At 50.5% G+C, this 17,563-nt stretch overlaps 1 protein-coding gene and 1 long non-coding RNA gene across 8 annotated transcripts in view; one reads left to right on the plus strand and one right to left on the minus strand.

The window, feature by feature from the left end:
• Positions 1-1,584: 1,584 nt before the first annotated feature.
• On the minus strand, positions 1,585-8,047 carry LOC137660622 (uncharacterized). Of its 5 annotated transcripts, none has more exons than XR_011047727.1 (5): positions 7,712-8,047; positions 6,668-6,777; positions 4,536-4,640; positions 4,215-4,447; positions 1,585-4,081 (listed from the first exon to the last, which is right to left on the minus strand). It is a non-coding gene; the product is annotated as an uncharacterized lncRNA (long non-coding RNA). The 5 variants fall into 5 exon arrangements; XR_011047724.1 differs by having other exon boundaries at positions 4,210-4,447; positions 6,599-6,777; XR_011047723.1 differs by having other exon boundaries at positions 6,599-6,777; positions 7,712-8,046.
• A 917-nt stretch (positions 8,048-8,964) lies between these two features.
• The window catches only part of IRS2 (insulin receptor substrate 2), a 30,666-nt gene continuing 22,067 nt past the window's right edge, over positions 8,965-17,563 (plus strand). Inside the window, exons 1-2 of one of the 3 annotated variants that reach the window (XR_011050027.1) lie at positions 8,965-12,759; positions 14,081-14,660. Coding sequence is in view for 2 of the 3 variants with exons in the window: in XM_068422267.1 (XP_068278368.1) it covers positions 9,252-12,759; positions 14,081-14,106 (3,534 nt within the window). In the remaining variant the exon portion in view is untranslated. Of the gene's footprint in view, positions 12,760-14,080; positions 16,779-17,563 lie in introns of those variants that run through there. The other 2 variants (XM_068422267.1, XM_068422281.1) reach the window with 2 other exon arrangements.

Below are 17,563 nucleotides of genomic sequence, written 5' to 3' on the forward strand. Positions count from 1 at the left end.
ACGAGTCAGCAATTCCCTAGCCAAAACCAATTAGATTTCCCATCATGTCACAGAAAGAAGTGAATTTCTAAACTCAGATGTATCCTGAATTTCCAATATGCAGCCTACTTCTCCCTATTAGATGATCTGAATAGACTAAGGAGTGATGCAAGGGACATTTCCCATTCCCTGTGGGTTTTGGGGAAAATATTCTGAACATCCTTTGTCGCATATCAATAAAGATTGTGAGAAGAAAATAACAATGAAGTGAGGAATAGAACTGAAAGACGAAATCAGAAAAAAAGAGAAGTGTGTAGGAACGAAGTGAGACACTCAGAAACATTCCTTTATTGTATGATTAAATGCAACAGATGAAATTAAAAACATGTTCATTTGCCATGATTACCTCATTCTGCCCTGTTACAAATGCTGTTCCTTTGCTTAATCAGCAGTTTAACTGAAAGCACACTCTTCACTTGTATTTGATTTTGTGGTCTCCCACTTCAGTAATGAAAATGTAATGTTCACGTGAATATTTTATTAACATTAAGTGACCATTTTGTTTTGTGCCCATGAGTACTCAGCAGAACATACATGAATCTTCTTTTTTTTTTTTTCCTTTTGTGGAAATCACTTGACAGTAATGTTTTCAGCAAGTTATTATCATTATTTAGATATATAAATTGCCTCCCGTCATGGTAGTGCTTGGTACAACAAGGATCTTGGAGACACCCACTCCTCCTTCTTCTGCCCCACAATCCAGCCATCTGTGACAGAGTCTGTACTTGTGGGTGTGGTTGAGCCATGATGCCCACCGACTGGGAGAAGGTTTTATTCAACCTCTCTTGTAGGTACATGAAACTGCATAAATTTCTAGTGCCAATAGTTTTGCACTCACTTTGTTGTGATGCTAATCTTTCCAAAATCAGTAGTTGCATCTAAGCTGTATATCTGAAAAAATATGCTTCCAAAAGTATATTGAAAAAGATACTTCACTTCTTCCTTCAGCACACATGTTGCCTTTTGTGCTTTCCCTGTGCATATGAGCCCACCAAAATACGGAAGGTTGACACTTTTCAGTTCTTCTTTAAACCCTGAGAATGCCTGCAGTGTCCATCAGTTAGGCAACTGGCAAGCTGAAGCCGCTGCTTGCCAGCCACACTGTTCATGGGACTGTAGAATCGCCTTTCTCCCACTTGACTCCCCACATGGGCAATCTTTCTCAATTCATTGTATATGTACAATACATACATTAAACAAAACAGAAGGAGGCCCACCATTAATTACTCATCTACACAATGTCTAGCACGATGAGAGCCTGAGACTCCAGCGAGTTTCCCAGATGCTGTCTAAATAATGCAGACAGATGACAATTCTCCTTGAAAACAGTCAGCCCTTCCTCATTTTATTCACATAAAACTTCCACTGAAGGGGTACATTGAAAAAAGCAGGCAAGATTTTCCTCTGTAGTGACTCTATTTTCCCAAATGTCTCTTTATCTCCCTGGGGGTCTTGTGCATGCACAAATTAGACCAGCAAATGTTTGTGAGTGAGAATTGCACCAATAGTTTTTCCCAAACAGTAAGAGTAAGCAACGATTCATAATCATAGTTTTACACTCTTTATTTTGCACAATCAAATAAGTAGACAGAAAAAGAAAAGACAAAAAAAAAAAGAGGGAGAAGACTGTTTTTTCCCTTTCAGCAGTAATAATCCTAGGGTTATTTATAAGGTGTATATATCATAGAAATCCAATAAAACAGGACTGGAAGTAAACATGAGATCATCTGGACTATCACACTGCCCCGAGTCAGGGCGACTGTACTTCTGTCATTCCCGATAAATATTTGTGCAGCTTAAAATGCTCCAGTGGTGGGGACTCTATGAAAATCCCTTGACAATCTACTCCAGGACTGCATTACCCCTGCTGTTAGGAAAATTCCTGATGTGAAGATAAATGACAAGGAAGTTAGGATCAAAAAAAGACAAACCAAAAACAAACCCCAAAGTTAGAGGAAAAAGGGTTAGTACCTAAAGCAGATGCAAAGGACACCTGAAATGAAGACAAATAGCCAAATGAATTGTAGGGCAGAGAGGAAAGCTGATTGCTTGGGATTGTTTTGCTGGGGAACAGCCTCCGAGAGCAGTAAGAAACAAACAGAAAAAGAGGCTGGAGTAACCTGTCTAGGGGAAAAGGTAAATGAAGAGATTTTCAAACAGATTGCTACCTGGAAAGAAAGAGAGTTGGAGAAAGCAGACCACAAAACCCCCTCTTCTGTTGGAGTCCTATTGTGTCTGGGCAAATAGGCCTTTGCAAATTTTGTGTAGATATTGCATCAAAGAAATACTGCGTTCTATCATCGGTCTCTTCTTGAGCAGAAATACCCTGACGGACTGTAGGTCTTGGCTATCCATGCAGGTCAGAAAGGTATACTACAAAATCTCTTTTTTTAAAAAAAAAAAAGAAAAAAAGGGGGCATTGTTTTCAATGATTCTTAGGTATTTACATGTTCTTCTCATATGCAGGAGGGGTATAGACTCCAACTATTGCTTGCAAATGTTTCACTATTGCCTCATGAATCCTTTTGTTTTCTAACACAGGATTGGAAACACAGGATCGTTGATATTCTATCAGGCTTTTTTCTTTACATAAACAACATTTTTTTAGATTCGTGGTCACTCCAGAACGTGGTCACTCCCTCAAAAAAACCCCCATCAGTATAAAACTACGTGTTGATCCGCTGACACCTGCCGCTCGGGCGGCGGGGGCTACGGCTGTCCCCGCTCCCAGCACGGCTGTTCGCTGGCGGGGCTGGGCTAGGGGTGTCGCCCCGGGGCTCCCCCCGCGGCTGCCGCCCGCGCGGCACCTCCTCCATCGCCGCCGCCGCCGCCGCGCTTGGGAGGCGGGGAGGGCGGGGAGGGGGGGGGACACACCAAACCAAAATAAAACCCGCAACCAACAAGACAAAAAAAAGATGTTCCGGGGAGAACATCCTGGTGATTGCGACGCGCTGACGCATCTCAGCGCTCAGTGCGTAATTTTCGCGCCGGCAGCGGAGGGGCGGGAGCGGGGTAGGAGCTGGTGCCCCCCTCGCCCCCCCGCGCCGCATTGCCCCTGGGGAGGTCCCACGGCAGAGGCAAAGGCGCGGAGCCCCCGGGGCGGCGGGGCCGCGGGAGCGCGCTCCCCCTCCGCCTGCGCCCCTCCGGGAGCGGGGGGGGGGCGGGGGCTGGCCCGGGGACCCCCGCCTCGCCCGGGGACCCCCCGCCTGGCCCGAGCCTGCAGCCCGGAGCACCGGCCCACCTGGGGACACGCCGTGATTCATCGACGTGTTCCCAAAACTGCCTTTTTGGGGTACACCTGTCACACGCAGAACTGTCTCTCTGTTCAGACCAAGGAACTTTGCCTGGTGTTTTCTCCAACATACTCCCACCGTATCGGCCTGCTTATGGACCGCAGGGTTCTGAACTTGCCACTTGAAATACAAATTTTGAGGAAGAAATGATCTAAACGCAGAAAAATATCCAAGCCTTTGTCAAAAAATAATAAACTGGATGCTCCAGATTTTCCTCAGCTTTTTTTCCCCTCTCATAAGAACGTACAAGCTAATAACATCTATATTGTTTCAGTATATATTTAAAATAATTAATAAAAGTATTATTAGCTTCGAGAATTACAGAAAATGCACAGAGTTGCATAACCGTAACCCCAATTTATTTAACTTGGAATTCTCTGGGAATCTGTCAGTGCAATATTCACTCAGGCAAGAAATCTTTACATAAGAAAGAAGTATTTGCAGAGTCTATGATTTCTGAATATCCTTCCCTCATGTACAAAGCCACCCATAATTGTTTTCACAGGATCAGGGAAAAAAAAAATGGCAGGAAATTGGCAGCCCTGATTTCAGGGGGTAGGGCAAATGCATCCCTTAGCGTTACTCTTGCTATAGAGGGATAAAGTGTGCTGTTAGGAGTTACTAAAGGAGTAGTATCAACAAACTATTTTACAAAACTACCTGGAAAGATGGCCTGTTCTCCCTTCCAAATAACACAGACTTCATAACTGGGTAGTAGCACAGTCATGGTACATTAGCACTCAAAGGACCTGCGAAAGGTTAGAGAGAAAGAAGTTGATGGGAGTTCATGTCCTCTTATAGTAAGCTTATGAAATGTATAACCAGAATGACACTGTATCAGAAGTACGCAAATAAATGTACAAGGGAATAAACTGACCTCACCTGTTTATGTAGAAGTTCAAGGACATCAAAATATAAATCACTCTGTTTTGCTGGAACAAATAACTGTACTCTTGATAGTGTAAGAAAGTGTTGCTGACGCACATAATCTTTCTCTACACTTTTTTCCCATGGCTTCACTACCATCAGCTCTGTGATCCTGGCAACAGGTAGAAGGCAACAGCCAAGCCAAACATCAAGTACATCCCTTTCAACTCTTACTCCTTATCCTGAAACTGAAAGACATTTCAAAATGAGATTCAGACTAAGAACAAACAAAAATATATTCTTAAAGAATGTGATAAATTTTGAAATTCAACCTACTCGTGCATCCAGCCTCACAGAAGGTGTTTTGTGAGTAGCCTGGCTGTGACTGTGGACAGTATTTAAATACAGCTACAATTCATAGGGCCAGGTGCTCCAATCCCCCTAATGTGGGGGAAAAAATAAACCAAATAAACCAACTGGATCCTGTGTGTTGTAGAATCAAGCCTTCACATGTAACTAAAACCAGTTGCATGCCCCTAGAGGTAATGCTTTTATCTGACCATTTAACTACTACTCAGGCAAACAGTCTTCCCAAGCAAAATTCACTGATGGCTTGTGAAGTTCATTGCCTATAAACACTGCTGCTGGCCACTGTTTATCATCCATCCATATAGTTCAGTAACCAAAACACAGAGTTTAAATACCTTTTTTTTTTTTTGACATATAGGTAAGGAACCCCAAGTACTTGAAGCATGGAAACGTGAAATCAGTAGGGCTCTGTGCCAACAAAACTGTATTTGCTATATCTAGACTAAACTTTTTCATGAGCAAGGTCTATAATTTTCTAGGCACGTCTCTGCCAGTTGAGGGTGGATGGAGGTAACATTTTATGACTGACATAACTGACGGCAAATGCCCCTCACACAGTATATTTTGATAAATCCGACCATTACCTAGCACAGATTTTTTCTTAGAGGAAAAGGGAGACGGCTGAAGCAAGGTATGCTGGCAAAAGCACGGTTTAGCAGGGAGGAAAGATGCTAATATTAGCCCTGTTTTGTTGGTCTACTTCATGTATTAGCAAAGCATTCCCAGCAGAGAACTCTTAACTAGAAAATAAATGTGGTGAAATAGAGATGGGGTAGGGTGATATGACAGAAGAAAAGGAATGGGAGAGGTAAAACATTTCTCTCACCATGATGGAATGGTTCTATAGAGATGATTTAAGCAAACATCCTCTGGCAAATCTATTGCAATTACTGACGATGCTACTGTCCCTATGTGTCCACCCCTACGTTCTGCCTGAAATTACTTGGTGAAACAAGAGAGTATGTGCTATGCTTCAGCCATCCAAATCCACAGCCCGCTGTATCACTGAAAATCCACTTATTTCAGAAATTAAAGCTAATATGCTACACGACACCTAGGAATAGCTGAAGCATAAGACATGCCAGCCTGTAGAAACGGTGACCTGTAGTGACCTGTAGCTGAGAAGTGGGATGGCAGAGTGGTGTTAGTGCATTTGTTTTACTTAAATGCCCCTGTAATTACATTGAAATGACCGGGAAAGTTTTCCAGAAGGCATATAGTTTTGAAAAGTAATTCAGAGGAGTTCAGAGAAAACTGTGAATAAGATAGATCACCTATGTAAACTGGGGTCATTTGTTCTTTAGTGTCAGTCATGAAACAATAGTACTTTTTAACATGAATTTTATGCGCAACTGAGTCCCACTTCTTGCACTCTGTATCCCAGTTATGCATTACAGAACAAACCCCGAACATAATTATGGAAAAAATAATACTGGTTATGAATCGGCCACTGCTAAAAATGAACTGCTGAAGATGCTCCTTATATCAATGCCAATACAGAAATAAAAAGTATAAACCTCAACCTTGAATTCCAGTCTATCCTAATGCCTTTGTCATAGAAATTGTTTGCAAACTTAGTTCTGGTGCTATAGCCACTATATCAAATTCGTGTTGCGCACACAGTCAAGAATAACATATATGGAAATACCAAGTAGATGTATTAATATTCATCTTTCTCACATGTCAGACCTAAGAATGCTTGCTCAAGGTCACCAAGCATATTTCATAAACGTCTGGAAAAATCTTTCCGAATTTCCAAGGGGTTTCCAGACAAGAGGTTCCTCTTGGTGTTTATGAGCCCAAATCGCTCAGAGCAGCAAGAGATTGTTCAGATAACTAACTCCCCTGATGCCTTCAGCAGTGTGAGTACAGTGGACAGTCTGGCCCGTTACAGTCAGAAAACCAACTATTCCTGAGTTTTCACATGAAACTTGCCTCACTGAGATCTGTTATGCAATCATTACACACAATCTAAATTTACAATTACCAAGTTATGTATTTTTCCAGATACAGAAATCAAAGAACGTTACCAGGACGGTAAAGATTGTGAGCATCGTTTCCTGTGAGGAGTCGCACAGGTACGGAAAGGTCACAGGTACCTTGCCCAAGGTTACGCACTGAGTCAGCTGCACGTTGCAGGCACTCTTTGCTTGCTCCGGTGAAGAGGTCGGTGCCTCAGATCTACAATTACTTCTCTCCCTCCACCACCCTTAAAAAAAAAAAAAAATAAAACCAGGTAACTACTACCTTGTATGTAAATGCTATTCTTTCTTCAAAAGCTGCTTTATTGCAGCGTACCGGTATTTATAGCGAAGAGGTCTTTTCCAGTCACCCCCACCCTGCCTCCCAGTTACAGCTGTTGATTTCTAAACGGGTTATTATGACCCAAACCGCGGAGAATTTCGGGCGGGCGGGAGCGGAGCGGAGCCGGGCGGCAGCAGCGGTACGTGCGGGCTGCGGAAGGCCCCGCCGCCGCCTCCTCCTCCGCCGGGAACACGGGGAGTGCCCGCCCCCGGCCACGGCCCCCGGCCGCGGCCCCCGGCCACGGCCCCGCACGGCGGCAGTTGGAGGCGCCGCATCACTTTTGTATTTTTTTCCTCTTTTGTTTTTTTTTTTTTTTGTTTTTCCGCTCGTCTTTAGACGCAAACCCGGCTGCTCCAGCTTCGTCGCAGGCCGACAAATGAGAGCGTGTCCCGACGGCGTTCAGGGGAGAGAGAGAGCGGGAAGGGGCGGATGGATGTTTTGGTGACCCCAGCCTCGCTTCTCCTCTCGGGCATGTGCAGGGGGAGGCTTCCCCCGCCGCTCCCGGGGCGGGAGGAGATGTGGCTGTGATTAGACACAGCCTGGGCTGGACGTGTCCGGCACAGCCTTTTCCCTTCATCCCCCGACTTTTGTTATTGCCCCCCTCCCCACCGCGCTGCACGCCTCCTGCTGCCCTCACCGGAGGGGCGACAGCTGGGCATCCCCGGCCCCCAGCCCCCTCCCGGGCCCCCTGCGCTCCCCCTGCCTTCCCCCGCTCCTGCCGCACACGGGCAAGTGGGGACTGACGAGCCCCGCGCCCAGCCCGGCCGGGGCCCCTGCTCCGCCCGCCGCCCCCCCCGCCCCTCGGCGGTGGGTCGCGCCCCCTCCCCTCCGCCATTCACCTCCCTCCGGCGGCAGAGAGAGAGAGGCACCCATTGATCCCCGGGCGCGGCCGGCCCGGTGACTGACGTGCGGGTCCCCGGTAAACAAGCGAGCCCCCGCCCCGCGGGAGGAATCCGCGGAAACCCTGCACACCGCGTAAAGGAGCGCGGGTGGCGGCGGGGGCAGCGAGCAGCCCGGTGGGGGGAGGCGGGGGCGCCGAGGGCCGCACTCCCCCTTCCGCCGCTCGTTACTTAATGCCTCGCCGAGCTGTGATCCCCCGGCGGGGCCGCGTTCGTTTCCACAGGAAACGCGGACGCTGCCCGTGTTCCCCGCTAACGCGGAACGCCCGGATAAATTAATTTATGTAACTAAACCCGAGTAACGCTGCCCACCTCCCCCGCCCTCCCTAGGTGGCATTTCCTCGCCGCACGTAAATAGCTGCTGCGGGGGGCGGGAGCAGCCGGGCCCCGAGGGGAGCGGCGGGGGGCGGTGGGCGGTGACACATACACCCCCTCGGTGTTTCGGGGCGGCGGAGGTGGGGGGAGCGCGGGGGTACGCGCGGGGCGGCCACGCACGCCGTGCGGCGTGGGCGCGGGCTGACACACCAGGTGGAGGAGTGCGGGGCGGGGGGGGCGCCGTGCGTGCGTGTGCGAGGGGGGCTGACGCACACACGCGTGTGTGTGGGTGTGCGGGGGGAAGCTGGCGCACACGCACGCCCGGAAGCTCCGCTCCGGGGGCGGGGGGCCCGCGGCAGGCGGGTCGGCAGCACCTGATGGCTGCGGCGAGCTACGCCGGTGTCCCCTCGTGTGCCGATGGATGGCGAAGGACAGCACCGGGGCCCGCCGGGCGCACTGGCTCCCCCCGCCGTGCCCGCGCCCCGGCACGCTCGGGACTGTGTGTGCGGAGGGCAGCGGCGGGGGGGGGCAGGCGGGTCCCGCTGCGCCTGAGGGGCGCCGGAGGTGGTGGGCGGGAACGCGCCCGCCGCGGAGGGGCGGGAGGGGGGTGGGGGGCGGGGCTCCCGCCGTCCAACGGAGCCGCGCCGTCCCGCACCCGAGGGCCCGCCCCGCCGTCCCATTGGGGGGGGGAGCCGTCCCTCGCGCGGCGCGGCGGCCAATGCGGGGCGGTGCCGGCGGCGGCCGCGCACCGCCCCGTCTCGGTGTGTGAGCGTCTCGGTAAGGCGGCGGTCACGTGTTGTTTTGCTCTTTAGTTGGGGCACTCGGTGCGCGATGTGTTACTTACGGCGAAACTCCCGCCGGCACCGGCAGCAGCCGCGGCGGCACCAGCAGCGGCCGGGGAGCGGCAGCGGCGCCGCTGGTACCCGAGCCGCGGAGGACGCCGGGCGACCACCGGCAGCACCCGCTGCCTAGAGGCGACGGCGGAGGACCCCGCTGCGGCTCCGGGCAGCCGCGCTCTCCCTGCAGGGGAATAACGACTTTATTTTACCTGCGTCCCCTCTTCTATTTTTTTTCCCCGCGGCTCTCGGACCCCAGCCCCGCTCGGCGGCGGCAGCAGCAGCAGCAGCGAGAGGAGCCGTGCGGCGCTCCCGGCGCGGGGTCGGGGATGGCGAGCCCCGCCGTGCTGGGGCTGCTGCCCCCCCTGAGCTCCCCGCCCGGCCCCAACCTCAACAACAACAACAACAACAACCAGGGCGTGAGGAAGTGCGGGTACCTGCGCAAGCAGAAGCACGGCCACAAGCGCTTCTTCGTGCTGCGGGGCCCGGGCGGCGGGGAGGAGGCGGGGGGCGCCCGGCTGGAGTACTACGAGAGCGAGAAGAAATGGAGGAACAAGTCCGGGGCGCCCAAGCGGGTGATCGCCCTGGACTCCTGCCTCAACATCAACAAGCGGGCGGACGCCAAGCACAAGTACCTCATCGCCCTCTACACCAAGGACGAGTACTTCGCCGTGGCGGCCGAGAACGAGCAGGAGCAGGAGGGCTGGTACCGGGCTCTCACCGACCTGCTCAACGAGGGCAAGGCGGCCTGTCAGGGGTCCCCCCGCCGCCACCTCGCCTCCCCCTTCTCTGCCTCCTGCAGCGCGGCCGCCGCCTCCCTGGCCGCCGCCGGGGAGGACCTCAACTACGGGCTGATCACCCCGGCCAGCGCTGCCTACCGGGAGGTCTGGCAGGTGACGCTGAAGCCCAAGGGCTTGGGGCAGAGCAAAAACCTCACCGGCGTCCACCGGCTCTGCCTCTCGGCCCGCACCATCGGGTTTGTGCGCCTCAACTGCGAGCTGCCCTCGGTCACGCTGCAGCTGATGAACATCCGCCGCTGCGGGCACTCCGACAGCTTCTTCTTCATCGAGGTGGGGCGCTCGGCGGCCACCGGTCCCGGCGAGCTCTGGATGCAGGCGGACGACTCGGTCGTGGCTCAGAACATCCACGAGACCATCCTGGAGGCGATGAAGGCGCTGAAGGAGCTGTCCGAGTTCCGGCCCCGCAGCAAGAGCCAGTCCTCCTCCTCCTCCTCCTCCGGGGGGGCCGCCGGGCCCGGTGGCAGCGGCACCTCCGCCACCCACCCCATCACCGTGCCCGGCCGCCGGCACCACCACCTGGTCAATCTGCCTCCCAGCCAGACCGGCCTCCTCCGCCGCTCCCGCACCGACAGCCTGGCCGCCGGCGCCAGCACCAAGTGCACGCCGTGCCGGGTGCGGACGGCCAGCGAGGGCGACGGCTGCCGGGTGGGCTCGGTAGCCGGCAGCCCCATGAGCCCGGGCCCCGTGCGGACCCCCCTCAGCCGCTCGCACACGCTTAGCAGCGGCGGCGGCGGGGCCCGGCAGGCGGGGAAGCTGCTGCCGGTGCTGGCAGGCGGCGGCCTGCAGAGCAGCCGATCCATGTCCATGCCCGCCTCCCACTCGCCCCCCTCCACCACCAGCCCCATCAGCCTCTCCTCCAGCAGCGGTCTTGGCTCCGAGCCTGCCCACCCGCATCACCCGCAGCGACCGTCCAGCGGCAGCGCCTCCGTCTCCGGCTCCCCCAGCGACGCCGGTTTCATGTCCTTTGACGAGTACGGCTCCAGCCCGGGCGCCGACCTGCGGCCCTTCTCCTCCTCCTCCACCGCCAGCAACCGCAGCAACACCCCCGAGTCGGTGGCCGAGACCCCCCCGGTGCGGGACCCCGGGGGCGGCACCGACCTCTACGGCTACATGGCGATGGAGCGGCCCCCGAGCGGCCGCCTCTGCTACCGGCCCTGCCCCGACTCCGCGGCCGAGAGGGGCCATCGGAAGCGGACCCACTCGCTGACCACGCCGTGCCGGCAGCGGGCCGCCCCGCCGCAGGTCTCCTCCGCCTCTCTCGACGAGTACACGCTGATGCGCGCCACCTTCGCCGGCAGCGCCGGCCGCCTCTTTCCCTCCTGCCAAGCCGGGGCTTCCCCCAAAGTGACCTACACCCCATACCCCGAGGACTACGGGGACATTGAGATCGGCTCCCACCGCAGCTCTGGCAGCAGCAGCACCAACCTGGGGCCGCCGGCAGCGGGGGGAGGAGGAGGGGGGGGAGATGATGACGGCTACATGCCCATGACCCCCGGCGTGGCCGCAGCCCTAGGACAGGGAAGCCGGGGCTGCGATGACTACATGCCCATGAGCCCCACCAGTGTGTCTGCCCCCAAGCAGATCCTGCAGCCCCGGGCAGGGGTGGGTGGTGGGTCCCCCGGGAACGGGAGCAGCTACAAGATGAGCTCACCTGGGGAGAGCTCCCCTGATGATAGTGGGTACATGCGGATGTGGTGTAGCTCCAAGCTGTCGGTGGAGAGCTCGGACGGGGGGCTGAGTAATGGCGACTATATCAATATGTCCCCTCGGGACCGCCAGCACGGGCCCCAGGCTCCCTCCCTCATCCCCCCAGACTTCTTTTTCTCCCCTTCGGGGCACGGGTCCAGCGAGCCCCCCAAGCCTGGCTGCTATTCGTACAGCTCCTTACCCCGCTCCTATAAGAGCCAGGGCCTGGTGAAGGACAGTGACCAGTACGTATTCATGAACTCCCCAGGGAGGATGATCCCGGAGGAGGCGGTGTGTGGAGTGGGCCAGTCGCCCGCCGGCACCTTTGCCCCCTCCAGCCACATGGTGCCTTCGCCCTTGCGGCACAGCCGGACAGAGAGCTTCCTGAGCCAGCGGTGCCAGCGGGTGGACCGGCCCGGCCGCCTCTCTTTGGAGACCTTGCGGACGATGCTGCCCTGCATGAATGAGCACCCTCTGCCGCCTGAGCCCAAGAGCCCCGGCGAATACATCAACATTGACTTCGGGGATGCTGCCATCTATTCCCCCCCCTCGCTGCCCACGGACAGCCCGGCCTCCTCCCTGGGCTCGGGCACAGGGCAGAGGCGCTCCCCTCTCTCTGACTACATGAACATTGACTTCGGGTCACAGTCGCCCTCCCGGTCAGGGACGGTCTTGGTGGGCTCCCTGGAAGCGCTCTCGCCAGACTCTTCTAGCACCAGCCAGCCCGATGGGCGCTACCTGAAGGTGGCTGTGGGGGTGGCTTGTTCGTCCAGCCCGTCCGACCGTGGGGATTACACTGAGATGACCTTTGGCATGGCCACTACCCCACCTCAACCCATTGTTCAGAAGCCAGAAAACGTCCGGGTCACCAGCCCCACAGCTGGGGTGAAGAGGCTCACCCTCTCTGGGGTGGAAGCTTTCATTCTCTCTAGCCCTCCCCCAGACCCAAACCGGGGGGCCAAGGTCATCAGGGCAGATCCCCAGGGGCGCAGGAGGCACAGCTCGGAAACTTTCTCCTCCACCACCACTGTGACCCCCGTGTCCCCCTCCTTCGCACACAACCCCAAGCGGCACAACTCGGCCTCAGTGGAGAACGTGTCCCTCAGGAAAAGCGAAGGCCTGGAGGAGGAGCAGGGTAGCAGCCCCATGTGCCGGGAGACCTCGGCTGGCTTCCAGAATGGCCTCAACTACATCGCCATTGATGTGGTGGATGGGACCCTGGCAAACTGTGACAAAGCCAGGTCGAAAGCCAGGCACGTCCTGAACGGGGGCATCAACGGAGTGGAGATGAGCGCCTATGCCAGCATAGACTTTCTGTCTCACAACCTGAAAGAAGCGAGTGCTGTGAAAGGTGAGTAGCTACGTCTGACAGTGCCTGCCATGCGTGTTTGTGCTTAGTGCTTGTTTCTCACCGCGGGGTTGTCTTTTGTTGGGTAGAGCACTGTCCCTCCTCGCTTTCTTAAAAATCTCTTTTCCCCCAACACGTCCTGTAATAAACAGTCTTGGAGGAACTTGCTGGCTCTTTGTACGAGAAAAACTTTTAATTTTGGGATATTTCTTCACATTTGAATTCTCCTGTGCTATTATTATGAGCGTATACTTCTGGGTACCCCAATAGAAGCTAATGTTTACACAGTTACTATGTTTGGGCTGTACTTCAGAGTTTTCTTATGTAAGATTTTGGAAAGTGTTTGGAAAATGTGACCAAAATAGTTTATGTTAATGCAGCTTCTAAATACTACTTAAAAATGTAAAATGATTGAGTTAAAAAGCAGGATTGTTGGACTGAGGACAACAGATTACAAAAAAAATCCTTGGCTCTCTGGCTGCGAAGGTCAATCGTACCAAAATGAGAAGGATAAATTTAATATCTTGGTTTTGAAATATCTTATCTCTTGCAAAAGTTTAACAGTAAATCATTGTGAGCATGGAATGTGAATTTTTTAAAAAAAATAATAATTCTTTCCAGAAGTCACTATATGCATGAGCTGTTGCATGTTGTATCGCACATTTCACTTAAAGACCCACCCTATGGTGGTGTGTAACTGTGTTCCAGCTCGTGGCTCAGTCCCAGTGTGAATGACCGGTTGGCTGGCTTGCTTTTATATGGATTGCAAACGCTGGGTGTTCAAAGACAAAAGCAAATCGAAGAAATCTGAAACTTAGGGTGAGAGAGGATTTAGGTTTTAATTCTGTATCTGTTCCTCTGTTGAGGTGCTAGTTATGCATTTTCTTTTTTTTTAAAAAAAAGAAACAAAAAAATACACCACCCCCCCCAGTAGCAACCCGCCTCCTCTTAGCGGGTGAGAATTTGTACACAACTGGGGGCTGGTTGAGGAGGGCACAGAACAGCCAGTCTGTCAAGGATTAAAAGTTAATGGTGAGACCCCGTAGGGATTCTCTTTGCTCTTGAATTTATGCAAGACATGGTACTTTAAACCCGTATGCCTATCTAGCTGTAATATACGGTTATGGGTCTAGCTCGGTGAAATGACGTACCACGTAAAAGTAGTTGCTTGGAGGTGAATAGGTATTGCTTCTGTGTTCACAGTGCTGGTGGAGGTCATCAATAACAAGCGAACAGCGACAGTTTGTACACTTGCAGTTTTTTTTCTTCTGTTCTCTTAGTAGCTAGTTGATTTTGAAGAAGAAAATATTTTCTCTTTTGATAGGAAGTACAGGAAGATGGAAAAGATGAGAGACCCACCGTTTGCAGAGCAAGCTCTGAACCTAATTAAGACGAGAGGATTGTTGAATGAAATGTCAGAGTTTGAAAGGGTTAACGCTTACTCTGAGTGACTGGAAGGGCTGAGGGCAGAGCGTTGTTTGTCTGTTGCTGTTAGTTTTGCTGGGGTCGTTTTCAGGATCCCTGTGGCCAGACCCGGAGCAGAGCGGCCGCTCCCCTTGTCCAGCCTGGGCATTGCCCTCCCGGGCACCCACACGCTCTCGCACCCCTTGCTTTGCAAACTGTTTTTTCACAAAAATGAAGAGTTTTTTCTTGAGCCACCTACAGCCCCGACTGCAACCCAAGCCCCGTGTTGGGGAAGAGCTATTTGCACAGCATTCCCCAAACTGCTGACCCTAAGAGGGGCGGGGGGAGGGGGACAGGGGGAGGGGAGGGGAGCGGGCACCAGTTACCGAGAAAACCTGGAGTGGATGGGAGCGCGGTCACCATCCAGGCGAAGAGCAGGAATTAAAGAGCCGGTGGGTGAGATAAGCCGGGGGAACCGACTGCTGTCCTTCCCATCGCCGGTAAACAAAAGGGTAATGCAATAAACATAGCCGCGTTAATTTGGTACACGGCGTACAGAGGAGAGGGGTCAGTTCTGCTATGTGTTTGTTAAAGGGTGGTTATAGGCTTGCCTTATTGTAATATTTAATCTGCCTGCCTATTTATTTTTCCTCTTTCCCGTAAGCTTTTAAACGCAGACCGCATGGAGAAGTGGTGCGGGGAAGCTCGTGGAGATTTACTCTCTGTAGGAGGCGAGGCTGTCTTCTCCACCACCCCAATTCCCTGCTTACACTCAGGGTTACGGGGCTCAGGGGTGGCTGTGGCCAATATGGGGCCAAGGCGGTAAGGAGAAACCTCACACCAGCATCCTCAGTCGGCAGTGTGCAGGGTTAGGTACCAAAAATGGGTTCTCGCGTTAATTTCATTTGTGAACAGAAAAACTGGAAAAGTCATAGCATGGGAAAGGAGAAATATATCACAAAGGACTTTATCGGTGTAAGTCGAATCAAGTCACTAACTTTTGCACGTTTTCTAGTTTCTCTTTTGGTTTTCACTGGGATTTCACACCGAAGTTGTTTACGGAAGGACTTCTGCCACTGTTCAAAAAGGTCGCCAAGTATTGTGCCAGTGTATTTGAATTTCAAATGTTGTGATTTTGGAGACTACTAAGAATTTTGCGTTTTACAGAGAAACACATATGCAATTTAAAGCAAACTGTATTTTGAGCATAAGCAAGATTATTTTAACACAGTAGTAATTAAGGTAGATTGGAGAGAATCTAATTTTGTAAAAAACTGGTGGTTTGCACAAGAGAGAGCTTGTATATAATCAGCATTGTTTACTTAGTTGTTTGCACTTATTTAAAATTTTGTTTTTAACTATATTAGCAAAGTAAGAAGCTTTACTTCTTCGTAACTTCTTCAAAAACCAAGAGAGGTTTCTAGCAATTTTAAAACAACGGAGAATCCACATATATTTAATCTTTAGAACAGGAGAATCTGCGATACAGGGTATACAAACAAGCTCCTTGTAATTAACTTCTTAGTAAATTAATATTTTGATCTGTGTAAAATACATGTAAAAAACCAGTTTGAATTCTTCCTGAAGGTCTGTTGCAGTAGGAGTGTTTTCATGTGGGTAAGCGTTTTAAGGGAAATTATTTGTATCATTTAAAAGTGGCTGGTTTTCACATGTAGCTTGTCTCTCTGCTATCAGTAACATGCCTTTGCTGTAGGGAGTGCTGTGCTTTTGGAAATCTCTGTCCATGTTATCCTGTCGTGGCAAGAGCAAGCAAGTGCATCCACAACTGCTGTCAAAACAGGAAAATGAAAAGGTTGCTTGAAATTATTGGTTTGTTTAGTTTTACTGTGTTCTGAAAGTGTGCAAATATTTAAGAACTGGAGAAATGCTTGCCTTCATCTGATGTGTAAATAAAATAATACTGCTACTGGTTGGTTAAAACTTGTTACTTACTGATAATTAGCTTTTGTTCTTAAATTATGACCGCTTTTTTGCTTAAAAACGTATGAACTGTGTATGGTTTTCATTATTTATGGAGACATTTACACTCATTTTTCTATATAGTATATACTATTTATTCCAGTATATTTATGACAGACTACACTCAATAGTGATGTGACTTTTTATGGTGGATCTTAGTTCTATTGAAGTCAATTGGGAGTTTTGTCTCTGTTTTGGTGGGATTAAGATTTTACCCTTTGTGTGTAATCCTGAAATTCTTAAGTAAAATTCCCATTAAATTTAATGGGTATGTAATAGGGAATTTTGCTTAATTGAAAACAGCAGACTTGAGTGGGTTATCTTTAAGTTTGTTTTCTTTTCCATTAACAAAGTGCTTTGTAACTTGTAAATGTTTCTAGTAGTTGGTGTAGTTTTCTAAAATTGAACAGATACTAAGTGTAATGGTGCAAAAAAACCTGAGGATTGTTTTCCGCCTGTGTTAGTTTGGTTTTTGTCTTGATTTATTTAAAGAAGTCATCATCTGTAATGCATTTTAAGATTATAATAAGGTGATTTTTGGTAAGAATGACCCCACCGCCCCTGGCTTGTCAATTAGCTCTTACTTTTGTGAGGGTTTTATGATTGCACCTGAACAATAAAAAGCCTATCTTAAGCAATCTCTTCCTGTGTCTTTCTAATGGCATTTTGGATTATTGAAGACCTAACCCTTGCTTCCTTTTTCTTTGGGATTACTTTGCACAATGAATTATATTATGAAGTGTTTTTCCCCCACTCTAATATGCCAACTGCTGTAAAGTTTTGGTTCTCAGAGCAGCATGAGAATGTTTGTGTGTTTAACAAAACTCTTGGATTAATTTTAAAATGACTTTTAAAAAGTGTTAAAAGAACTATATAGGTGTTAGAAACCTACATATCTTTTAAAGTCTTTTTTTGAATAAATTAGTTGTACTAGTTTCCCTTACTGAACATCAACATTAACATCAGAAAGAAACGAGCTACTTTTAATACCTTACATAGTTTGATTTTTTTAACCTCTTATGCTTAGAATTAAAAACCTGAGGTTTTCTTTTACAACCTCTAGAAATTTACTTCTTGTACCTCAGATTGCATTTTACAGCTGACCAAACTGAAATGGTTTGGTCTGAACCTAGTAGTGCCACTCGTGAAGCACAAAACGTAAACTGAAGTTATTTTAAGATTAAATGAAGCTTTTGATATTTTAAATTATGTTGATTATATGCATGTCAGCTTTTTACAAGCAGATAGAATATTAAAACACGTAACATTTATTAGACTTTTATTTTGCTTTATACTTTATGTTTAGCTATAGCTATACTGCACATGGAAAGAATGTCATGGTTACTTTGAGTCATTCAAGATAAATTATTATAGACCAAGTTGAATGGTGGGTTTGTTCTAAAATGAACCAGTACAGTCATTG

This window comes from Nyctibius grandis, chromosome 2, assembly GCF_013368605.1.
Source record: "Nyctibius grandis isolate bNycGra1 chromosome 2, bNycGra1.pri, whole genome shotgun sequence".
NCBI lineage: Eukaryota > Metazoa > Chordata > Aves > Nyctibiiformes > Nyctibiidae > Nyctibius > Nyctibius grandis.